Source organism: Anabrus simplex, chromosome 2, assembly GCF_040414725.1.
Source record: "Anabrus simplex isolate iqAnaSimp1 chromosome 2, ASM4041472v1, whole genome shotgun sequence".
In the NCBI taxonomy this organism is placed as follows: Eukaryota; Metazoa; Arthropoda; class Insecta; order Orthoptera; family Tettigoniidae; genus Anabrus; species Anabrus simplex.
The window spans coordinates 609,537,103-609,563,262 of record NC_090266.1 but is presented as its reverse complement, the minus strand read 5'-3'; the positions used below and the strand labels follow the sequence as shown (position 1 = coordinate 609,563,262).

The 26,160-nt window shown below is 38.7% G+C and overlaps 1 protein-coding gene and 1 long non-coding RNA gene across 2 annotated transcripts in view; both read right to left on the bottom strand.

Annotated features, from left to right (window-relative positions):
* Window positions 1-17,851: 17,851 nt before the first annotated feature.
* Window positions 17,852-19,387, bottom strand: LOC137498475 (piggyBac transposable element-derived protein 3-like). Its single transcript, XM_068226014.1, has 2 exons — window positions 19,159-19,387; window positions 17,852-19,060 (listed from the first exon to the last, which is right to left on the bottom strand). Exons 1-2 carry the CDS (start codon window positions 19,228-19,230, stop codon window positions 17,852-17,854), a joined length of 1,281 nt encoding a protein of 426 aa, XP_068082115.1. The 5' UTR covers window positions 19,231-19,387.
* A 712-nt stretch (window positions 19,388-20,099) lies between these two features.
* The window catches only part of LOC136862951 (uncharacterized), a 52,597-nt gene continuing 46,536 nt past the window's right edge, over window positions 20,100-26,160 (bottom strand). The window contains exon 3 of the long non-coding RNA XR_010859100.2: window positions 20,100-20,687. This is a non-coding gene — a long non-coding RNA (uncharacterized lncRNA). The remainder of the gene's footprint in view (window positions 20,688-26,160) is intronic.

The window sequence follows — 26,160 nt, the reverse complement described above, 5'->3', positions numbered from 1 at the left end:
GGCTTCGGAAGTGGTGCGAGAATTCGGCTTCACACGATCAACCGTGCCCAGGGTGTACCGTGAATGGCTGAGTGCGGGTGTCACCGTCCACAACAGACGAACGACCGGCCGTCCAGCCACCCTCGATGACCGACCGGCGACATCTGAGACGGATTGTCAATAGTGACAGACGGGCTACCGTGCAACAAATCACGGCTCAATTCAACACAGGCCGTGCTAGACACGTCTCCCAGTGAACAATCCGTAGGAACATGGGTTCTATGGTGTATGGGAGCCGGTGCCGCACACGGGTGCCACTGTTCACTCAACGTCATCGGGCACAACGATGCGCATTTGTCGCCAGTCACCAGGGATGGACACTGGAACAATGGCGTAACGTGATATGGTCGGACGAATCACGATTTCAACTGCACCATGCCGATGGGAGGCACCGTGTATGGCGCAGACCACATGAAGCGATGGATCCCGCCTGCCTCGAAGGTGTGGTCCAGGGTGCTGGTATCTCTGTTATGATCTGGGGTGAATTTGGAATGTGCCCCCTAGTTGTTCTGGAAGAGACTTTGAATGGTACGCGATATGTTGAGCTGCTCGGAGACCATCTCCACCCAATTTTGGCCTTCCAGCGCCCAGACGGTTCTGCGGTGTTTCAAGATGATAATGCGCCGCCACATCGCTCCCACGTTGCACGGGAAAGGTTCCAGGAACATGCAGCGGAGGTCCAACGACTGCTATGGCCACCTAGGAGCCCCGATATGAACCCTATCGAGCATATTTGAGATGTTCTGGAACGCAGGATCCGTGCAATGGATCCTGCATCCACGAACAGACCAGCATTGGCGGCCGCTCTGCAAACGATTTGGTGTCAGCTGCGTCTAGAGGAGTACCAGGGACTTGTCGACTCATTTTCACGGCGTCTCACTGCAGGTCGCAGAGCCAGAGGAGGCCCCACACGCTATTAGGTGACTGTCTCATGACATTTGCTAAGTCAGTGTGTTAGTGTTGTGTAAAGATTGTAGATTTTTAATGTAACTGGAAGAAAATTGTAACATTGTGCTTTGGCGAAATGCGTGCGGTACATAACTTTTGGATCAATAGGTAGTGCATGTGGAGAGATAGGTGACGCAATTCCTCTTGCATCAGCAGGTTAGAAAATGACCATATATGGTCAAACAATTGGATTGGTCAGAATAACGACCTTTCCAATTGGCGAAAAAAACGGGAATCTAGAGGAATTCGGTGTCCTATTGGTTATTTGTGATCGGGCCATTTCTGACCTTCTGCCGGCTTCGCGTGCCTGATGGGATTCGTTCGCGTCTGTTCCATCTGACCGTCCTTGTGATAAACGTTCGCGCCCGAGGGCTCCCCTTGGGGAACTCCTCCCTTTCTTGGTAAGTGCTATTTCTATCATGTTCATTTTATTTAATTCCTTCTAGAGTTTCGGTATTTTCTCTTTTAATGAAACTTTCAATGTTTTAAATTGCAACGTGTCGTAGTTTGTCCTACATTCCCGTCGTCACTAATTTCAATTCCCTGAATGACTGTTTACGACAGTCACCTGCATTTCGTTACTGACAATATATTGAAATTCTGCATAATCTTACGATGTTAAACCTTGTGTTTTACAAATTTACTTAAGTGCCCTAATTATGTCTTCGTTTAGGTTTGGTGGATCTATATCCTTTTTAAAGTCTATTTAAACATTCTTGGTTTGTGAGTTAAGTATCAGCTGCTCTGGCATTTATTAATTTTGTTCTTGTATTTTTCATTAGTTAATTTGAATGTTGCTGAGTTCGAGGTGGATGATCGTGAACCTTTTCTTCCCCATAACGGCATACCTTCCCATGGACCTCAATAGAGTTCCTTCATATTCCACAATCCTTCCTTAGTAATCGTTGTTATACCTGTAAGTTGTTTCCCTTGCATATGGTTTGATTTTGCGTATCTATAAGTTTGCCGTTACGTTTCCAAGCTTAGATGCGAAACCACCGCTACCTTGTTTTATTTACTATTTTCCCTATTTTTTATTATTTTCCGGTTCATTTTTATTAGTTTTATTAGTATTATTGGTGTACGCGCTCGATAGGTGCTACGTTGATATCAGAGCGTGTGTTATGGAGGAAGGGAAGGTTGACGATAATCATTCTCGGCTAACTTTTGCAAAATTATTTTTAAACCTCAATTTTGAATATGCTACTCGCATGTTTCTTTTATTGTTACGTGTGCATTCTTAATTCCTGTTTATTTATTTTTCATGATTCTTCCTCGAGTTCTATACATCACGAGGAAGCTGCCTATAGTTACCGGAGGAGGCAGTCGAATGTGTTATTCGTTTCGCGATGTGCAGTCTGTGTTGCTGTGTTTCACCTTGTAATTAACGGTTGAAGGATATGGTAAGTCACTATCTGTAACAATTTTTTTCAGTTTCGTAGTTAATTTTCATTAAATGTTCTTCTGTGGCAAGCCTTCTGCTGACCACGTGTTTTTGGTGAAGTGATATCATCACATTGCGTGTGCCGTGTTCTAATTTAAGTCTTCGGGTGATAAAATTTAAATGTGTGTTCATTAACTTAGGGTACTTTCTTCAAGCCGTGTTCCGATCGTAACATCTGCGTAATTGCCGGTTGCTTTAAACTGTCATAAAATTATGCTAAATACTGTATTTCCTTGTCTGAATTCACGTTTATCTCACCAACTGCTGAAGTGTCTGTTGAAATTAGCTGAGTCCTTGACCCACTACAAGTCGTGCACACGCTACATCCTAAAGTTATCTCGTGTCGTGTTCTGCTTGTTCTTCAGGATGACGTAAATTGTAGAGTTGACTGTCGTACTAATCATTGTAGTCCGGTTAATTTTAGCATGGAGTCTCATTAGATTTTCTGAAATTTCTGTTTTCGTAAATTTTCGGCAATAATTTTGAGGTTAAAATTCGTAATTTTTCGTCGGTTTTTGTTTTATGTTCGGTAAATTCCGTGTTTCGGCAAATTATTTTCAAAATGTTGTTTCTTGTTAGCTGTTGTATTCTATTTGGCAGTATTCTATGTGTGTCATCGTCTAAAATTATTTTGTGTCGTATTTTAGCTCGGTATATATTTAAATTTCTGCATATGTGTTGTGTTCGATTTCTTACTATATCTGGGTTCGTTTTCAAGGAGTATGGGACTATTTGGAGCGGTTCCCAGCCAGTTACTAAATTCGCCAATCAGATTAGAGAGTATAGGATCTCTTAATCTGAGTGAAAATTTCCTAGTTCGTCTATTGAGGGTTTCCATCGTGTGTCTTGTTTCCTTGTCACATAATTTTTATTTACCCGTGTATTCCTATACTTGCTAGGGAGGGTTCTGCGAGGACTGAGATAGTCTCGTAGAGAGAAACGTGCTCACCATATTAATAGACCAGCGTCCGCTGAGGCCATTTGGGCAAATTTTCGCGGGTCACAGATCTGCGCTAATGCTCGTGACATGTTTGAAATCTGGTGCATCTGCTATGAGATTCCTCGTAATCTTTTCATTGGTATAAGGTGGCTCTTGATGGAAAATTATGTCCTTTGTTATTGTAAATTATTGCTAGGAAGATTTTCTTCAAATGTTCATTTCGATGTCATTATGCTGAGTTATTAATTTCAGTTAAATTCGTAGTTGGTTTTTGTTTCGGTTATTTTAATTTCATCACCAAAACTTTGTAGTAATATTTTGTAGGTGTTACGATTTAGGAAGAGTTCTTCAATTAATTTTCCTGCTTTGTTCTTGTTTTTATTTCATTTCCTCGGTGTTAAATTTTCGTTCGTTTTTGGTTTCGTGTCTTCTAAATGTATTTACTCAGTTTGCTAGAGTGATTCTGTGGACCGAGTAAGCTTCTACATTTCGCAGCCATGCTGCTTCTGTCCATCCACTTTTGTAAATATCATTTGTGTTTGTTTTGGTTGCCTTGGGAAGGCATTTGTGTGTGTACTGAGACTTAGGGCTTAAGGTGGTCAGAGGCCATTCCTCTCCTGGGAGTACGATATTTGTCCTAAGAGTCTCATTGTCGTGTGATGGATTCAAGGGTACTTGAGATCATGTTCTGTCCTTTCTTTTGTGGGTACTACTAGATGGGTCATCGCACGTGGCTGTGTTCTCGTAATGCTGTCGGATGGAATCAGTATTGAGGTAGTTTGTGCCTTTCACCATTGGTTGGTACTGCTGATTCAGGGATCATCGCACTTGTGTGTTTTGGTGGTGTTGCGTGTGTTGGACAGATGGGATCGGTAGACTTGCTTGTCGTGCTGTTACCTGATAATCTCTGGTATGAAGGTGTTACTTGTGCATTTTTATTGCTTATATCAGTGAGTTGGATTTCTGTATGCGCACTCTTGAATTACTTTCATCGTATCATGGGGAATCTCTGTTCATCGGTAAAGTAATGAGATTTCAATTTTGTTTCCTAGCTTAATTCCGTTTTAATTTGACTGGTGCGACACGTGATACGTAATGTGAGTTTTATCTGTGTAAAAATTTTAATAAGTGCATGACATGGTAAATGAATAGTGACTTACTAACCTCATTTAATTGGATAATGTAGTCAAGTTGCAAGCTAACGTAATTAAGTAGTTATTTCTCCGTTTTGAGTTCCCCTTGCAACATCCTAAATTTTTACTTTTAGTTTGTTTTTTCTTAATGTTGGGCGATTAAAAATGCGCACAGTAATTTAATTTAGTAGTTATAAGGAATTTAGTTATAAGCAAAATTTTCTTTTGGGTAAAAGGCTGGCTAGCAATTTCCAGGACTTTATAGTTTAATTAGGAATTTTAGTTGTAATAAGGATGGTAGTTTGAGACCATGTTATGTATAATTTAATATAATGTATTTTGGGCTAAGACTTCGATGTTCATTACTGTGTATAACTAGAGATTTTCTGTAAATTTTCTGGTATTATGGTAAACTCCGGCAGATTTTCTTTTAGTCTTTCAGGGCCGAATTCATAGTCAGCACTTATATATAAGTGGAACCCTTAAGTAATAAGGGATCACTTATAGTAAGTATTCAATTATGTGAGTTTACATTGATACACTCATTGATACAGTATCACTGGAGATGTGGCAAAGCTGTATATTATGCCTATGCTTTCTGGATCGTGTAGTTCTGGCTACCGAAAAGTGGGATGATCTATTGTGTTCTATTTATCGAAGGACATCGCGCGTACGCGTGCGAAATATTTTAGGTTGAAAGATCGTCTATATTGGATTTGATTATCAGAATGGATAACAAAACAGCGAGCTGAGACGGCACCTGCAAGAACTTGTGTCGAAGTACAGTACATGCACATAATATAGAACAAGTAGACCGACGCAGTTTCTCATCAGAATGTGAATGACGTGATAAAAATTTGTTGTGGACAATGCAAACTACGAAAATGCCCAGATTCTAATTTTCTTCTTAATATAATATATTTATAGTTATCCAGGCACTCGAACCTATACAAATATTCATCCAAATGTAGAATATCTAGCCTTTAAACGCTTTTAATGATTTGACAAATATATCCGCAGCCGTTACGTTGTAATAGGCCTAATTACTTCCCCAACAAACTATAATTAGTATGTTTTGATGTGCGATGCCACAATTTCAGAAACTTCTGATATATACCGGCAAACGATTGGTTGACTAACCTGATATAATTAGCACAAATCAACCTTAAAATAAATTGTAGTAGTGCAACACGTTCATTTTTCTTATAACTCAGTATAGTTCTTTATTATTCCATAGGCCTACAGTCCTGGTAACTTATCAACTTGTAACACATTTCCAGTTAATTAAGCGAAATACCGGTAATGATGATGGTGATGATAATATCAATAATAATAATAATAATAATAATAATAATAATAATAATAATAATAATAATAATATCCTGAAAATAAGATGTGGCATAAAATCTCAAAACAATATCTTCATTAATGGTGAGATAGTGAGTCCTCTAGAGGTTTTGTTCACTCTCTCAATCAAAGGAACAAGAATATTCATAACTCTCATTTTACAAAAACGAAACCTTCTTTAAATTGTTGGTCACATTTCATTTCGACAGGGTTTTCCATCTCTACTGTGTGCACGGAAAGTATTCTGTGAATGAAATGCATCATATTCAGCAAAATCATCCTCCATCTTGCTGCAACATAAGTGAGTCACTTAAGTGTGTTTGGGAGGTCCACTCATAGCAATAAGTGAGACACATAAGTTGGTAATATGAAATGAAACCTGGCTTATAAGGGGCAATTACGTATAAGTGTTGTCTATTAATTCCGCCCTCAATGTTTTCCTAAATTTTGAAATAGCGCTTGCCAGTGGGGGATTGGGGTATCCCTAGATCTATAGGAGGGGACCTCCCTAAGGAGTTTTGTTATATTTTACCAAAAAAACTTGATTCTCATCTACAAAATTTTAGTTCTTCGACAGTTCTGGCAAGTGGCCTTATTTCTTCTGTTTCTGCTGGGTGTGTATATGTGTTCCAGTGACTGCGCTGGTGCATCTAGAATATGTGGTACCTATTTGGAGGCTATAAATTATCTAGGGCCGCTATTATCCAACGCTGGAGTGGTCAGACGCTCCTTATGGCGGCGGTCGGAAGTACCGCGCCAGAATCCTCTGCCTGTTATGAACCAGTTTATTACACAAGTGTGCTGAGAGGAGGCACCGTTGGTGGCCTCGGTGGGACTACAAATGATGAAGGTCGTTGGTGCGGCCGGGGCAAGCAACATAGGACAGCAATACCGATGGTCAACTTGTGAGTATTCGATTTCTTTGGACGTTCCTGACGAGAACGACGTCAAGATTAAAGTGCGCTTAAGTGTCGGGTAGGGTGTGTGGTCACAACCCCCTCAGTAAAATTAAAAGGCGTGTTTTTCTCGAGCGTAGCTCGAGGTTAAAGGGGGTGGGGGAAGAATTTGACCTGCGTGTCATCAAGAAAGGACAGCAGAATTTTATTTTAGTATTTTAAAAATAATTTTGTGGAAAATGAAGAATTATGGACTATGGACTCTGCAGGAATTATTTTAATGTACCTAGAAGAATATGTTAATTTGAATGTGAATATTATTGTAATATTTCTTTTATGCAATTTAGGGAAAACTCAAGAATAGAATTTGGGACTTACGAATTGTTGAATATTCTAACATTGTAAGAGTTATTAAGTGGCCTTGTATTTAAATTTCATTCAGTTGTGTTGTATTAGTGTTGCGTAAAGATTGTTGATTTTTAATGTAATTGGAAGATAATTGTAATATTGTGCTTTGGCGAAACGCGTGCGGTACATAACTTTTGGATCAGTAGGTAGTGCATGTGGAGAGATAAGTGGTGCAATTCCTCTTGCATCAGCAGGTTAGGGGAAAGACCATATATGGTCATGCAATTAGATTGGTCAGAATAACGATCTTTGCAATTGGCGAAAGCGGGAATCTAGAGAAATTCGGTGTCCTATTGGTTATCTGTGATCGGGCCTTTTCCGGCCTTCTGCTGGCTTCGCGTGCGTGATGGGATTCGCCTGCGTCTTTTCCATCTGACCGTCCTTGTGAGCGTTCGCGCTCGAGGGCTCTCCTCGGGGAACTCCTCCCTTTCTTGGTAAGTGCTATTTCTATCATGTTGATTATATTTAAATCCTTCTAGTGTTTCGGTATTTTCTCGTTTCATGTAACTTTCAACGTTTTAAATTCAACGTGTCGGAGTTTGCCCTACATTCCCGTAGTCTCTAATTTCAATTCTTTGAATGACTGTTTACGACAGTCACCTGCATTTCGTTACTGACAATATATTGAAATTCTGCATAATCTTACGATGTTAAACCTTGTGTTTTACAAATTTACTTAAGTACCCTGATTATGTCTTCGTTTAGGTTTGGTGGATCTGTATCTTTTGTTAAAGTCTATTTAAACATCCTTGGTTTGTGAGTTAAGTATCAGCTGCTCTGGCATTTATTAATTTTGTTCTTGTATTTTTCACTTGTTAATCTATATATATATATGTATACATATAAAATAACATGTCCTGACTGATTCATCATCGCCGAGCCAAAACTACTGGACATAAAGAAATGAAATTTTGGGGATACATTCATATTACAATGTAGGTACGCACAAAGGGAGGAGTTTTGGATATTCCGTCGCTAAGGGGGTGAAAAGAGGGGTACAATTTTAAAATAAGGGTATCTATATCTCAAAAACCTAAAAGTTTACAGATGTAAAAATTGGTTTTTGGAATCTCCTTTAAAAATAATGGAACACGTATTTTTTGTTTTCGGAGAATCCCATTGGGGAGGACGAAGAAAGGGGGAAAAGAGGTTGAACACCTATTATGAGGAGACTTATATCTCAAAAACTGAAGATATTACAGACATGAAAATTGTTATTTGGAATCTCCTATGAAAATAAAGAAACACTTATTTTTGTATTTTTGGATAATCCGATAAATAGGGGGTGAACAGGAGTGACAAACGGGGTGAATTTTTAAAAATACTGTATCTGCAAATTATTTCAGACACGTAACATATTACAGATTAGAAAGCTGGTATTTGGAATTTCGTGTAAAAGTAAAACAAAAATATATTTTTTCGGAAAATCCACTCAAGTGGAACTGGAAAAGGGGGTGAAATTTTAAAATTAGCATATCTACAGTATATCTCAAAAACTTAACGCTGCAGACGTAAAAATTGGTGCTCAAAATCGTCGTCAAAAATAAGGAAACACGTATTTTTTCGGTAAAACCCGTAAGGGGGAATGAAGGAATTGAAAAATTAGTTGAATTATTTGTATAATGTATATATACCCAAAAAATCTAAAGATGTTACATACGTGAACACTGGTATTTGGAATTTCTTAAAGAAACACGCATTGCCGTGGGGGGTGGGAACTTGGTAGGGCGGATGAAAATGGAGATGAATTCCTTTTACGAGGATACATATATCTCAAAAACTGAAGATGTTACAGTCGTGATAATTGGTATTCGGATGCTCTTTTAAAGAAACGGGTACTGCTTGTTTTTAGAAAATTCACTTGAGTGGGGAGTGTGAACCTCGATATATACGCTACGGGCTATACGTCGCACCGACACAGATAGGTCTTATGGCGACGATGGGGTAGGAAAGCCCTAGGAGTTGGGAAGTGTGAAAGGAAGAAACAAAATTGAATTCTTTTTCTGGAGAAACCTGTGTCTCTAAATTCAAGGTTACATGCGTGGAAATTGGTTATTGGAATCTCCTTTAAAAATAAATAAACAGGCATTTCTTGGGTGGGTTGAAACCAACTTAACGGGCGGAGGTGGAGTAAAAAAGGAGTTGAATTCTTTTCGTGAGGATACTTATATCTCAAAAACTAAAGATGTTACAGACATGAAAATTTGTATTAGGAATTTTCCTTCAAGTAAAGAAACACGTAATCTTTTGTGTTTGGAAAATTCAAGTAAGGGGGGGTGAATTAATTGAAAATTTAGTTGAATTCTTTGTGTGAGGATACTTATATCTCAAAAACGAAAGATGTTACAGGCTTGAAAATTAGTATTAGGAATTTGCTTTAAAAATAAAGGAACACGAATTGGGGGGGGGGACTAAACTTGGGGGCAGTGAAAAAGGAGTTTACTTCCTTTTTCTGAGGATACATATATCTCAAAACTGAAGATGTTACAGTCGTGATAATAGGCATTTAGAACCTCCTTTATAAATAAAGAAACAAGTACTTTTGGTTTTCGGAAAATTCACTTAGGTGGGGAAGATGGAAGGAAGTGAAAAAATTTAATTCTTTTTCCGGAGAAACTTAGATCACAAAAACTTAAGGTTACACACGTGAAAATTTGTATTTGGAATCTCCTTTAAAAATAAAGAAACATGCATTTTTTAGAGGGGCGATTCAACTTAATGGGCTCGGGTGAAAAAGGAGTTGAATTCTTTTTATGAGGATACTTACATCTCAGAAACTGAAGATGTTAGAGCATGAACATTTGTACTTGGAATCTTCTTTCAGAGTAAAGAAACACGTGTTCCTTTGTCCTCGAAAAATCCACTTAAGGGGGGTGAATGAATTGAAAAATTAGTTTATATCTCAAATACTAAAGGTGTTAAAGACTTGAAAATTGGTATTTGGAATCTACTTTAAAAATAATGAAATACGTATTTTTTGTTTTTCAGAAAATCCATTTAAGGGACTGAAAATAATTGGAAAAGCGGGTGAATTTTTAAAATTAGTACCGGTATATCTACATTGTATGTCAAAAACGTACATGTTGGAGACAAGAAATGTGGTATTTGGAAAGTCCTTTAAAAGTACAGGAATATGTACCTTTTTGTTTTCGGAGAGTGCACTTAACGGGTGGTGAAAAGAAGTAAAATATAGCTGAATTATTATATGAGGTACTTATATCTTAAAAACTGAAGACACTACAGACGTGAAAATTGGTATTTGGAATCTCATTTAAAAATAAAGAAACGTGTATTTTTGTTTTCGAAAAATACACTTAGATGGGGGTGGAGGAAGGACTGATGAAGGGGTTGAATTCATTTTATGGGGATACTTAAGTATGTCTCAAAACCTGAAGAACCAGATGTAGGAATAGGTATTTGAAATCTCCTTTAAAAATAAAGGAGCATGTATTTGTTTTTATTGACTTGAGAGAACACTGTTTCTCACATGTACAGTTCTATGTCGCATTGTTGTCTTAGCCCAAAAAGGTAATACCACAAATATGGTTTACAAAGAATTTCTGGGGTAAATGAAACTCAATTTTGGGGTAAGTTTTTATACTTAAGGAATTTCCAGATGTCTTAGTACAACGCCGAGGAACAATTACTTTGATCAAATAACGAAATCCACGCGAGCGAAGCCGCGGGTAAATGCTAGTTTTAAGATAGTCGAGTTCGAGGTGGATGATCGTGAACCTTCTCTTCCCCACAACGGCATACCTCCCCATGGACCTCAATAGGGCTCCTTCACGTTCCACAATCCTTCCTTAGTAGTCGTTGTAAGACCTGTAAGCTGTTTTCCTTGCATATGGTTTGATTTTTCGTATTTTTTAGTTAACCGTCACGTTTCCAAGCTTAGATGTGAAACCGCCGCTACCTTGTTATATTTACTATTTTCCTTATTTATTTTATTATTGCATTTTCCAAATGAAGAGATACTGATAGTGATGAGCAACGCTCTCGCTCGAGACTGACGTCGCCGATCTCGAGACTCTCGCGACCGATCCTCCTGTAGCGCAAGCTGTGCGACGTACCAGTAACTGCGACATTAAACTTGATAGTATAACATTGGCAGTTATTGCGTGAAATAACGTTCTCTTATGAAAACGTGTGAGCCAATAAATTTTGTCAAAAGCCTGGAAAAGTACTGCATGTTCAACTATGAACCTCTTAACACCATTAACTAAAGTGGAAACAGAACGTCATTATCTTAAACTGTTCACGACTTATTCGGGGTGGACATCTTACGTGAATAACAATGCATAATTTGTGAATAACTGTAGGTAGGATGTACACCTACTTGGATACTAGAGGCGTGCATTATTCGAACCTGAGATGGGGAAGATGTGCTTTGCTACATACGCAACCCCCATTGCACATGAGTGGAACGTGTAACAGGGGTGATGGGCAACGCCCTCGAGACCGATTCTCGTGTGCTGCGAGCTGTGCGACGTCCCAGTAACTACGAGTGTAAGCTTGATAGTTATCATCAGCAGTTCTCACATGGAAACGTGTGTGACGATAAATTTTGTCAAAATCCCATGAAAGCACTGCATGTTGAACTATGAGCTCCTTACCATTAACGAAAGTGAATACAGAATGCCAGTATCTTAAACTGTTCACGAGTTATGTCAGGTGGACTTCTTAGCTGAATAACACGTATAATTTGTTAATAATTGTTATTAGGATATAATCCTACCTGAATGCCTCACAATCGTTGTCGGCAGGGTAGCTTCTTGTGATTCAGACCGGGGCGGAGGTGTTCTGTGACGATTCTTCTTCATTGATATTATTCGTTTGTAAGTGCCGGATCATCCCAGAAGTATTTCTGCCGATGTATTTTACTTCTTTTGAATAAGCAACACAGTGGGCTGTGCTATGTGACATCTCTTAAAAATAACCGACATCCACGACTTACGTTGCGTTTCGGACATAGTCTTCAAGTTGTCGCGTACAATTCGACACAGTTCACATTGCACCGTCATATATCGAAGTACCTACCTAATTATGACGCGAATACTCTATAGCAATTCAGATTGCACATTCTACTCATGCGTAATGGTGGTTGCATATGCAGCAAGGCGCATCTTGCCTCGTCTCGAGTTCGAATAATGCACGCCTCTAGTATTCAGATACGTGTACCTACAGTAGCCGTCAGGTTCTGGACTTAAACTATTCATTCGTGTACCTACCAGTTCATACAATGCCCGAATGCGTATCCTTTATAATTATGTTATACTTCGTCAAAATAGACCTCTGTATAAATGAACGCCCTAGTCGCTTGTTGACACGTATTTACGAAAATGAGAAGGCCCGTGGTTGGCTATTCGCATATTCGAAACAAACAACATTCAGCTCCGACTACCTGCAGGCCTACGACACGCTGCTCGCCGCACATTGTGGGGACAACGCTCTCGAGAAATAATGCCTGCGCTAGTCTCGAGAAATGCCGAGACCTTGTCTCAGACTGCCCATCACTAGATACTGAATCGAATTGGTGAGAGGAGATCGATTTGGCTAAATTTGACAAGAAGAGATAGAATGATAGGACACATCTTAAGACACCCAGCACTTGTTCAGTTGGTTTTTGAAGGAAGTGTAGGTGGTAAGAATGGTAGGGGTAGACCAAGATATGAATATGACAAGCAGATGTAGGATGCGGTAGTTACGTAGAAATGAAAAGGTTAGCACAGGACAGGGTGGCATGGAGTGCTGCATCAAATCAGTCTATGGACTGATGACTCAAACAGCATTATGTGTTTACACTCATGGCCTAATTCATGTTTTTATCATTCTAATTCAGGTAGTTATTATTATTTATTCTATTGTGTATTTTGTCATTTTCCGATTTTATTATTGGTGTAGGCGCCCCTCAAGCGGCTACCTTTATTAGTTCGTGTACGCGCAAATATCTCGACAGGTGCTACAGTTTGTGTTGCCTTAAATAGCGACACAATGTGCGAAACACCATAAGTCTGTGTTACATGTGCGCATTACTTTACCCGCAAGTAGTACCACAATGTGTGGAATATCGCGAGTCTATGCTACTTTTGATTAGTACCGCAACATGACAAATACCATGGTTCTACTTCCTAGCAATTACCATTATGAAGGCCGATGATTTGGATCCTTTTAGACTGCATCATCGATTCAGTATTGTGCTTCAGAAGCAACTCTTGGTCAGTAATACTATTGCTTAATGCCAGTTTCTGGGAATGTGAAACATTGCGGGTCGGTCCACTGATTGTTTTAAATTCATACTCGTACATTCATTCTTCGTCTTCACGTTTTGAATTCTGGTCAATGGAGGATTTTGTACTTTCATTAGCGGCCAATGACCTATAGAGCGCTCCAACCTTAAATTGCAGTATAGCGTAGATGGAGCGCGCTGTTGCGAAATCGACTCGCGAAGATCACGCTCGAGGGTAACTCAAACAGGATGTCACATCCACATTTTTCGTTTGTAATATTAAGTTCATTCGTAAATTGATATTTGTAGGATGGTAAAATAAATACAACATACCTTAATCACTGTCGTTGCTTTCAGACATTGGACGTACACCAATCATTTCTGCAAGGCCTGATGTTCCCACTTTGGATGAACCGGGTTCGGGAGATGAACTTGAGGATGATCCGGACGATGGAGAGTCGTATTAAAAACTGCCCATAGTCTGCTTTCCACAAATGTTTCATTTTTCTTTACTTCATTCACGTAATTTGCCCAATTGTGCACCGTAACGTTCCTATACGCAGCGGTTATTATATTTTCCACATCAGTTTTCTTGAATGATACCGGATGTAGTTTTTCACCTGGGACCACACCATTTCAATAGGGTTTAACTCACAGCGATAAGGTGGGAGACGTAAATCTGCCATTCCATCTAGTCTCTGCTTATCATACAGGGCCCTATGCTGAGAAGCGATGTGCAACAATTCTCGCTTCGCCAAGAAGCCACCAGCAAAGGTTCCAACTTACGGGAATGATACGCGGCATTATCCACCACACCTTCGGGAGTGTTCGGCAACAGTTCTTCCGAAAACCATTTCTCATAAATTTCACCACTCGTTTCCTCGTGGGCGTCCGCCGTGTTTTTATGGCATAAAAATGTTAGTTCAGCATTTGGAACAAAACCCATGTTCATTACCCGCTTGGACTGAGGTGAATCACGGTCCTCGGCTTTTCGGTGGCCTAAGTCCTGAACTCACTCCTTCAATGGGGGCCTGCTTCACTGTCGTATCCTTCCATTCTTTTGTTAGTCTGCCCAATATTTAGCCAAGATTCATCTGTGTAAATTATAGCTTTATTTTGTGCCCTAAAACGTTTTATCTCCCTGAGATATCTGTGCCTCCAACTAATAATTTCATCGGTTTCAATGAAAGCTGCTTTATTATACCGTATTAAATAACGGAAGTCTATATCATGTAAGAAGCGATACTAATTTTGGAAAATCGTGGCAAAGAACCTTCTCCATTTACCCGACTCAAAATCACGTTCAATGTCTGTGGTGTTAGCAAATAAAAGTGAACCACCCGACGCACTCAACTTTGCACAATTTCATCATATTTAATTCTCCTTGCATTTTTGCTTTTATTGGCGGGAGTTCGCAAAGCACCATGTGTGTGTTCCTTCCTTATAGCATATTCTTTCGGAACAACCGGTAGCTTTAGCTGTTTCACTGACTGCACTGCTCACATTCATAGTCTTTAAAAAATAATCCAGGACACTCATAATATTGCGTTCTTCTCCCCCAAGTTTACCTACGAAACGTTTCTTTTTAATTTGACGATCCATTGTACATCCTTCTGCACTTTTTCTTTCAACTAAGATCCCCACGCACGAGCACGAACCACACAAACGAAATACACTTGCCCTCAAGAATTGCACGTCACTGATATATGTTTAATCACTATTATACACACTACTGACATGAGCACTGCACTGCAAGGGACTGTCTGGAAATGTTAAAAACACATGTTTGGGAGTTCACTACCGGTACTTCAGCCAGCCGAGTCACGCGCGAAACCAAAATTCAAGGAGACATTCTTCCTGTCACAAATTAAGAACTAAGCAAGATAAGAACTTCGGGATTGTTTTAAAAATAACTTCCATATCTGAAGTCCATTTGCCTCTCTTTGACCCCCCATGCAAATTCAATAGGAAAGACGCTGGACAGCGACTGACTTTTTCGTGCCTGCACATAAAAATCCCTGAACATGGCTGAAAATAAACGCATATACCGAATTTTGTTATTTCAATTTAAGAATAAACTTATCTACATCGAGCTGAAATGTTTCTTTACCGGCAGTGAAAAAATTAGGAAAATAATTAATATAAAACAGGAGTTATGATAAGTTCTATGCAATGAAAATTTTGCATCTGGCCTAACTTCCATTATATTACCATTTCCACACGAAATTATTTTTTTTACATTTTCTTGTTAACGGCATCAAATATACCTGAAATTCTGTACATAACACGATATTCGCCCATTTTAACTGAGAACATTCTGATTTATGGATATTTGGCAAACCCGCTGCATTCGAGTTGGACAGCACTATCCGCAAAACATGGAAGAAGGAAAGAGACAGAATTATCCCATTACTGCTGTACTGCATTTTAAGGTTGGAACGTTCTATAGATGTTAGGCCCCTTTAAGTTAGCATCACCAGCATCAATATAAAACATTGAGCCAAAAATGTGTACGTACTAGTTCAAGAGTTAGTTGACTGTGTGGGCAGGGTTGCGCAGCTGAGAACTTGCATTCGAGGGAGCGAGTTTGAACCCCTGTTGGCAGCCCTGAATATGGTTTTCAGTGGTTTCTCATATTCACACCAGGTAAATGCTGGGGCTGTACCTTAACTAAGGCCATGACCACTTCCTTCCCACTCATAGCCTTTTCCTCTCCCATCATCACCATGAGACCTATCAGTGCTGGTGCGACGTAGGGCTTATTTATTTAATTTTTTTTGCTAGGGGCTTTACGTCGCGCCGACACAGATAGGTCTTATGGCTTATTAAAAGAAAAAGAAAAGTAGTGCTACAGTAGGACAATGTGCGACCACACGTTGCTGCATGAACACGTGCCTTCTTGTTGTCACAAGATGTCAGACCATTGCCCTGCCCTGCCGAATCACCGAACTTTTCACCAACTGAAAATGTGTGGGGTATGGTGAAACAACGGGTGCGGGCTATGACCCAACACCAACCACCAAAGATGAACTGTGGAACAGGGTGATTGCAGCATCGATGGATATACCTGAAGACGCCATTCACGTCTTATATGCGTCGATGCCATCATGCATAGTTTTCAGTGTCCATGGAGGACCCAGTGCCTACTAGGCAACAGGACAAATGATGAACCTAGGTGCTGAAATGCTAATCATTTCTGCAGAACATACTAATACACATCCTGTGAATATGAACTTCCTACCTCTAGTTTTTCAAGGTGTTCTGTTGTTAATGAGCATGGTGTGTGTGTGTGTGTGTGTATTGGAAAGGACAAACAAATGTCAAATCAAGTCGTATACAGAAAAATAGGAACACAAAAAGGAACGTATAATAGGATAAATAAAATGGCAGGTCACTGTGGGAAGAGGAAGCAACAGAAAAAGGAGACAAGGATCAACATGAAAATACAAAAAGTACAAAGACAATCTCCACATTGATTACAAAAATGTTAGTACTAGGTTAAGTGGAATGTCAATTTTCAGTTCTAGAAATTACAGTCCTTAAATCACATCTCTACCAAAATTGTGACCGGGACAAAGAAAAACTCTGCCATGTATTAGGCGAAGGACACACAAACATACAGGCATCATAACACAAATGGTATTTCTCCACATACTGAGAATGTAATATCCTCCTGAGTCCCGCGTTACCATTTTTTTGTAAGATACTGATTTTCATGAATTTTTGAGGTTAAAATAATCACAGAATATTGAGAATGTGCTTACCAAAATGTTACAAATATCAGTTGGGGAAGGGGGGACTGTCCAGTAGGCTGGACATCAGGACCTACTTTGGTCAACATGGGGATTGCTTGTGGAACATCACAGAAAAAAAAACCATTAGATTTCTTTATAATTACATTGCCATCAAATTTATTAAGTACAGATTACAGCCTCAGCTACTCATTTAAGTAAAAATTAAAGAGTAAAATTAAATTAAAATTAAAATTAAAATTTAAGTAAAAATGTAAAAAATACGTTTGATATTCTAGTATCGTTGACTTCAGCCGTCCAGTTCTTTCTAGGTGTGAAACTCCAAGAAGCACTGACGTTCTTTGTTTATGCAAAGGAATATATCACAGGCTACACATTTGAAACGGGTTTTACCTGTGCAATTGTAATTGCGGCACCTCATGAATTGTTGACTATTTTCTACAGCACATATTGGAAGGTGCTTGTTTCCTGTCAGTCGGCTGTCTTTCGTTGGGATACATCTGGGAAGTTTTCTTTTCTTTTCTACCGGACGCTCATCTTCATCGCTGGAGCTCTCAGGAAGAGGAAAATGCCGTGGGTTATCACGTTTCCGGTGTTCAACTTGGCCAGTAGAACCGGTTGACAGTGATTCACCGATGTAAATCTTAAAATGGAGCAGATCCATGATATCGCAGCGCCTTGTTCCCATTGCTTCTTGATCCATTTTATAAAGAATCTATGAATTGACTATGGCAAGATCTATGAAATGCCAGAACACCCTAACTGGCCACTTGCGTGTTCTCATAATGATCCTATAGAAAGCGATCATCCGATCACAGAGATCCACTCCGCCCATACTATGATTATAACTTGGTACTGTTTTGGGACATGGAACAAGGATGTACTTCTTTTCTCTCTTGTCCCACCTCCGGATATACTGCAGAGGCTTTGCTCCAGTCGCAGAGGAAGCCATCAGAACAGATCTATTGTCCATCCATTTCAAAATACTAATACTGCCGTCTTCACGTACAAATTCATCATAGCTTCCCCTTCCTCTTTTCTGCAGGGCTTGATCGGAGGATAACTTCAGCTTCAGGTCCTTTTGGAGTCTATTTGCTTGAATTGTACCTGTAGCATAAATGCCTCGGTTTAATAGATGTTCAAGAATAGGAACTGAAGTGAAGTACCTATCAAAATACAATACGTGCCCTCTATTTAAATTCTCTGTGAGCTTAAGTACAACAGAGCCTCCTATTCCGTATTCCTGATTAGGCTTCCCATCTGGCCAGGTATTTGCTCCTTGATAAATAAAGAAATCAAGCACAAGACCCTGCGGTGATGCTAAAACATAGTTCTTCAGTCCTACAGGGTTAGGTTTGCCTTTAACGTACTGTTTCAACTTTGTTGTGCCACTAAACGGAATCATTTGCTCGTCAATACTTAGGTTCATGCAACGGGGTAATTTGTTACAGACATTTTTCACTACATCAATAACTGGCTGAACTTTCCAGAGTCTGTTTTCTTTTCTCACTTCATCCGTAACAGCAAGATTGTCCACAAAATGCAAATAATTTCTTAGTCTGTAGAATCTATCCCTGGGTATTTGTACTACAGCAGGAATTCTCAAATTTGGACGATAATACAGTCTAAGTCGTGGCAGCTTCAAGACACCAGTAATGATATGAGCTCCTACTAGCATTTTGTACTCTCCTGCTGTTGCTCTCAAAGGCTTGGAAACATTGTCCTGAAGGGCTCTTCTGTTGCTCTGATCTGCTACAAGGTTCCAGAAATCATCATCAAAATACTCATTAAAATAGTCAAGAGGTGTCCAATGGTCCCGTCCATTTACTTCCCAGTCAAGGTCCTCTGCGCAGTTAGGAGTGGGATTGAAATCTTGTGCTTTCCATTTTAGTTCCCTGGATTTTTTGATTGGTTTATTCTGATTCTGAAATAAAGAAAGTAGAATGCCTAATTAGTCTCAAAAGTCCTCCATCATAATTACTCATATGTTCAATATACTGATCAATACAGTAAATAATTTACCTCACAAGGAATAGCGTCGCGTTCTGAATGGGGACTTGAATCTGAACTTTCCGAATCACTGTCTGATGACATAGGTTGGAATTCATCTTCATTGTCATCAGATGATGCACCTTCAAGATCACTGTTGTCCAGTGCTTGTAAAATCCCCTCTTCCGTAAGTGGTGTCTCATGGCACACGCCTAAGAAAAAGAATAATATTTGTAACTAAGGTTATGTCTCACATGCACATTACAATAAAAAGTCGATTGTTTATCTTATTATTAGAGTTTACTGATGTCAAAAATAAGGCAACAATTGATATTTTAAAACACAGGTAGCATATCAAACCAGCAGAACCAGCAGAATGCCACATGTGTAACAACAGATTTTAAGCCTGTAATGATCATGGGACCAAGTTAAAACCCGATGTCCAGCCGGCTGAACAGGAACATTCAAAGTATATATTTCAGATAATTTCAACGAAATTCAAATTTCAAAATACATGAAAGTGTAGCTAGAGGTCTTAAGAATGATATTTAACTACATAAGTAATTCAAATAATAATAAATAATTGTCTACTGTGCATGTTTATGTACTTACCCACCTTCACCATCCTCTCTGCTGTAGCCATGTTGATTTCGACAGGGGTGGCAACTGTTGAAACCAAAATTAAGTTGAAATGTTTTTTTCCCATTAACAGGGGAAGTCATGGAATACCTATATATGGCTACAAGGAGAATTCAAGTAGCAGGAAGTGTGATATATGTTTTTAAAAACTGTCCAGCCGACTGGACACCAGGACTGAGGAGGTTATACAAAACATGAAGAATACACCATATCTGTGCACCAGACCAATGAAAAGAAAAAAACACAGAGTGTATGACAATCTCACAAAGCATCAAAATTTTCAACAAAAGAGAAATGCACAATGACACCCTTAAAAAAAAGAACAGAAACAAATCTGCACATAAAATACAGTTCTTTATTAACGTCTTAACACTGCTATTTTGTATCACAGAATCAAAGAAGAAACATTTTCATCAACAACTTCTATGATGCAGTAATGTGTGTAAATCATTCAACACAAATTTTGAAGGTCTGATAAACAACAAATAAACAAAACATAATAGCCAGACAATTTATTAGTTCTTAAATGTCACCCTTTTCCACTGTTCTCCACCTATCACAAATATGGTATTATCCTCTTATGTAACAGCAGCTCTTTGAAAGGCTCTTCTGTTGCCGAAACAATATCAAAGGTACATCATCATATCAAAACATCCTCAAAAGATAAAGGAGCTTTGAAAAGATACCATAGCTCACTGGCTTGATAGTCATATTATTCTTACATTCCAATACTGTGTTTTTATGTGCATGCATACCGTGGACTGAAGAATTTTCATTTTTGAATAAACATTTGTCAATTGGTATACTTGTTGAATGAGTTACACACATCACTTTCCAGAAACAAAATATCAAATGCTGCAAACAGCAATGGGAAAAGTGCCTTGTTGATTAGCAGACCACAGTGTCGTCACTGCCAGACCAAGCTGAAATAAAGAAAACTCAACATTAAGAAAAGTTCCCAAAAATGACAAAAAAGAAGACATTTTCAACATGTGATAACATCATCCCTTTCTGTAAGGACATTGTATTTAATTTGTTAGTTCATAGGCAAAGATTATCTAAGAAGAATCAAAAGAGTTCACAGTTTGAAAATACTTTCATCACCAGTACTCAAACACATTTGTTAGGAGCCTTATGTTCCATCCATGTTCCATGCAAAAATGTCAATTTCCTTTTAAAAGCAGTTTAATGTTGCACTTATACATCGAAGGTATTTGGTGACACAAGGAAGAGAAAGGGGCTAGCATTGGGAAAGTAGCAGCCATGGCCTTAATTAATCAAGGTACAGACCTAGCATTTAACTGGTATGAAAATAAGAAGCCATGGAAAAACCATCTTCAGGGCTGCCAACAGTCAGATTCAAATCCACGATCTCCCGAATGCAAGCTCACTCCTATGCGACCCAAACAACTCAGCCAACTCGGAGTGTGAAATTCTAATGTTATTGTTATTCATTTTATGACCCACTAACTATTTTTGTGATTTTTCAGGGAGCATTTCACCACCCAGGTCAACTGCAATGATACTTGTAATGTATTTAGAAAACTAGGAAGCAAAGAATACCACCAAAAATCAATCTTACAGCTGTTGCCCAGGTGGCAGGTTCCCAATCAGTTGTTTACTTGGTCTTTTCTTAACCCGACAGGACGTGCGCTCTCTGTCAAGACGCAAGGACGCATGATGGGTGAAAATTACCCACAAGCAATAATCCTCCTTAATTCTAAATTGTAATTGGTGGAAATCTTGTAAATGATGATACATTTATGTACCAAATCAATTGCAATAGTTTCGGAGTAGTTACGGCAATGTGCAACTTGTGATAACAAGAATGGATATTGAAATATTCGTGTTCTCATAACATTTACACATACACTAGCATCACTCAGTTGTTTATATTACATCATTTATATTAGACACACATTTTCTGTATCAAAAGAGTCACATATGATAAACAACTGTTGGGTATAGAGGGAAGAGCAGAGGGTAAGAAGTTTACAGGATGTTCAAAGATCAGACTTGATTACACTTCAAATCAAATCAAAATCTCTTTATTTGCAAATGAGGTGTCTACCTCGGTGGCAAATGGTACACTAAAATACATTATTGTCAAGCACTAAATTTTAAATTAACAAGAGAAGAAATTTTTTTTCTAGAATACAATAATATACAATTTATGCTAACAATTATTTTCTATTAAACAAACAGATCATCCTTAATAAATTTATATTGTTTACAAAATTCTACTTATAATATCTCCTATACTTACAAACATAGTCAACTCATATACAGTATGTGGAATTACTTCAGATAATACCATGCACTGGTATAAGATTAAAATTTACATTGCATTTATTTATTTATTTATTTATTTTTTAACCCATTTTGGAACCGAAGTAGCATAACGACCTGCTGCGTCTTAACCAGAGCCCCCTTTTGCCACCACTTTTCAGAGTTCCTGAAGGGCCTTCACAGCTACCGTAGCGGTCCCAGGGCCCTCGAAGTCCCCACTGTACTTCACCCCTACAGGCACTCCATGGACCAGGGGATTGAATTAATTTTTTTTTTAACACACATTTATTTACAATAGTCTCCACTGGTCGAATGCCCTCTAACATTTCATTTATTTTCCCCGTTGCTGTTTATTCTCTACATGAATACCTGTACAGATTTTGGAAAAGGATCGAACACTACCCCTGGTAAACTGTTCCACTCCTTCACGCCCTTCCCAATGAATGAAAATTTACCCCAGTCGCTTCTGCTAAAATTCCCTCTAATTTTATACTTGTGGTCAGTTCTGCCAATATAATTATTTTCCAACTGAAGCCTCTCACGGATTTCTCCCCATGCTTCTTCTCCTGTATAGGCTCTATATAATCCTATAAGTCTAGTTTTCTCCCTTCTCTTACTTAAAGTTTCCCACCCAAGTTCCTCTAACATTTCTGATACACTACTGTTTCTCCTGAAATCCCCTGTTACAAATCTTGCTGCTTTCCTCTGCACACTATCTATTTCTTTTATTAGGTATTCTTGGTGAGGATCCCAAATACTGTTTGCATATTCCAATAATGGACGAACCATACTTAAGTAACTTTTTTCTTTTAATTCTTTGTTGCATCCTTTAAGTAGCCTCATTATGACATGTAACGATCTGTATGCTTTCCCAACGTCATCAATATGACCCTTCCAGTGCAAATTACTTTCAAATCTCACACCTAAGTATTTGCACTTGCCATCTTTTGGGATAACTACCTCATCCAAAGTATATTCAAATTCAGTTTCAAAGCTCCTGTTTGTAACTGCTGTAACAGTCGATTTGCCTCCATTAACCTTCATATTATTTTCTTCAACCCACTGCTGGATACTTTCAAGGTCCCTTTGTAATTCTGAACAATCCTCAATGTTATTTATTTCCCTATAAACAATTATATCATCTGCATACAATCTTATTTTTGATGTTATATTGTTCCCTAAATCATTTGTGTATATTAAGAAAAGTAATGGACCGATTCTACTACCCTGTGCGATTCCCTTCCAAACTTTCCCTTCCTGTGATATATTATTTCCTACTTTGACTTTCTGAACCCTTGAATTTAGAAATGTTCTTATCCAACGTATAACCCTTACGTCCAATCCTATTCCCTCTAATTTCTTTAATAATATTCCATGTTCCACTCTATCAAAGGCTTTGGAAAGATCTATGGCTATGCAATCTAACTGGCCTCCTGAATCCAACTGATCTGATATGTCCTGCTGAAATCCCACCAGTTGTGCCTCACAAGAAAATTTCTTTCTAAATCCATACTGGCTCCTCATGAACCAATTTTTATCATCACATATCCCTCTGATGTACTTGGCTATTAAACTCTCCAGTATTTTACAAACTATACTGGTCAGGCTGATTGGTCTGTAGTTCTCTGGTTTCCTTTTATCACCCTTTCCTTTATAAATTGGTATTATTATAGATTCCTTCCATTCTTTTGGTATTACACTATTATTTATGACATAGTCAAAGAGAAATTTTAAATAAGGCACTTATGAGAAATCTCTACTCTGATCAGGAAGCTACGGTGAGAACCCTATATGGAACAACTGAATGGGTCAAGATTGAGAAAGGTGTACGTCAAGGCTGCATATTGTCACCTTACTTATTCAACTTATATGCAGAGTATGTGATGAGGAATGCCAAATTAGATGAAACAGAAACTGGAGCTAAAATTGGTGGGATACATATAAATAACCTTAAATATGCTGATGACACCACCCTGTTGGCAGAAAGTGAAGAACAACTTAAGTATCTACTAATGAAGGTGAAAGAAGAAAGTGCAAAAGCTGGACTAAGGTTGAATGTCAAGAAAACAAAGATCATGGCAACTAAACCTATCACCTCCTGGCATATAAATGGTGAAACAATGGAGGTTGTTCCTAGTTTCATCTACTTGGGCTCCAAAATAACTGCTGATGGCGATTGCAGCCATGAAATTAAGAGACGCTTGCTCCTTGGGAGGAAGGCAATGGCCAACCTTGATAACGTTTTCAAGAGTAGAGACGTAACTTTAAGAACGAAGATTCGTATAGTGAAGGCTATGGTCTTCCCAGTAGCAATGTACGGAAGCGAAACCTGGACAGTAAGAAAGGCTGAGCGCCGAAGAATAGATGCATTTGAACTATGGTGTTGGAGAAAACTCCTTAGAGTTCCGTGGACTGCGAAGAGATCTAATAAGTCCATATTACAGGAAATCAACCCAGGCTGTTCACTGGAAGGTCAAATACTCAGGCAAAAACTAAAGTACTTCGGTCATATCATGAGAAAACATGATTCACTGGAAAAGACCTTAATGCTGGGGAAGACTGATGGTAACAGGAGAAGAGGGCGACAACGGATGAGGTGGATTGATGACATCAAGGAAGCCACGGCTCTCAATTTAGAAAGACTTCGGAAAATTGTATACGACAGGAAGAAATGGCGCACTTTGGTCTATGGGGTCACGGAGAGTCGAAAGCGACTAAACGACTAACAACAACAACAACAACAACAACCACCCCATTGTCTTTAATACCTCCCCAGTAATTTGATCACTTCCTGCTGCTTTTCCTTGCTGAAGCAATTGGATTTCTTTGAAAATATCTTCATTTGTGAATGAGAAGCTTCTTCTTTCCCTATGTGTCTCTCCCTCTCTATCTTCTGTTACTGTTTCCAACTCCTGACAATCTTCTACTGAACCTCTGAATTTCCTACTTGATTTACTTTCTCAGTATCTGTTGAATAGTGTTCACCCCCTTCTCCCACCATTGTAGGAATTTGGATTCCTTTTCCTTTTTGATTCCTAATATATGAATACATCTTTTTCCATTTCCCTTTGTGGTCATTACCCTCTTGAAGTATGCCATCCATATATTTCTCTTTTGCTTCCTTTTTCACTCTATTCAGTTCCCTCATTAGCTGTTTTCTAGTTTCTCTATTCTCCCTACCCTCTTTGATTTTCCTGTTTACTATTCTACATTTTCTTTTTAATTTCCTTATTTCCCTTGTATAATAAACAGGGTCTGAGGTCATTTTACCCTTCTTAACAGGTACAAATCTCTTCTCTCCTTCCCAAATGATTCCTTTAAATTTAGCCCAAAGTGTATCCACATTACTCCCTTCACTTATCCCACAACTGAATTGTGATTTAAGGTAAGTCCCAAATTCATCAACTTTAGTTTTTCTGTATAATTTCTTGTCTTGTGTGACCCTCTTATTAAGCATTTTTGGTACCATCCATTATTACAGCTTTATAGTCACCTATTCCTTCAATTACCTCAGTTTTATCAACAATTTCCCATGGTTTAACCAAGAATACATCTAGCAAGTTGTTGAGACGAGTCGGTTCTTGTACTACTTGTGTAAATCCTCCCTCCCAAATTAACTTATTTGCCAGTTTCTGTTCATGGGCTTCACTTGCAGCTCCATTCCATTCAACTTCAGGCAAGTTTAGATCTCCCCCAATTATTACCATATCATTATTATTGTTTTCTCAAATATTTCCATGTCTCTTTCCTCTCTTCCAGGCCTATATCTATATATATAAAGTAACTTGTCCTGACTGACTGACTCATCATCGCCAAGCCAAAACTACTGGACATAAAGAAATGGCATTTTGGGCATAGATTCATATTAAGATGTAGGTGCTCGCTAAGACAGGATTTTTTTATATTCCTTCGCTAAGGGGGTGAAAAGGGGGTTGAAATTTGAAAATGAGTGTATCTATATCTCAAAACTTTAAAAGTTTACAGATGTAAAAATTGGTATTTAGAATCTTCTTTAAAAATAAGGAAACACTCATTTTTTTGTTTTCAGAAAATCCCAAGAGGAGGGGTGAAAAACGGTGAAAAATGGGTTGAATGCCTTTAATCAGG

What these genes read in the sequence shown, in the direction of transcription:
- LOC137498475 (XM_068226014.1), bottom strand. Translation starts at nt 19,230, where the DNA reads ATGTCATCAGACAGTGATTCGGAAAGTTCAGATTCAAGTCCCCATTCA. An exon ending in GCGACGCTATTCCTTGTGAG is followed by an intron (nt 19,061 to 19,158) that starts GTAAATTATTTA and finishes TCTTTATTTCAG; the next exon opens with AATCAGAATAAACCAATCAA.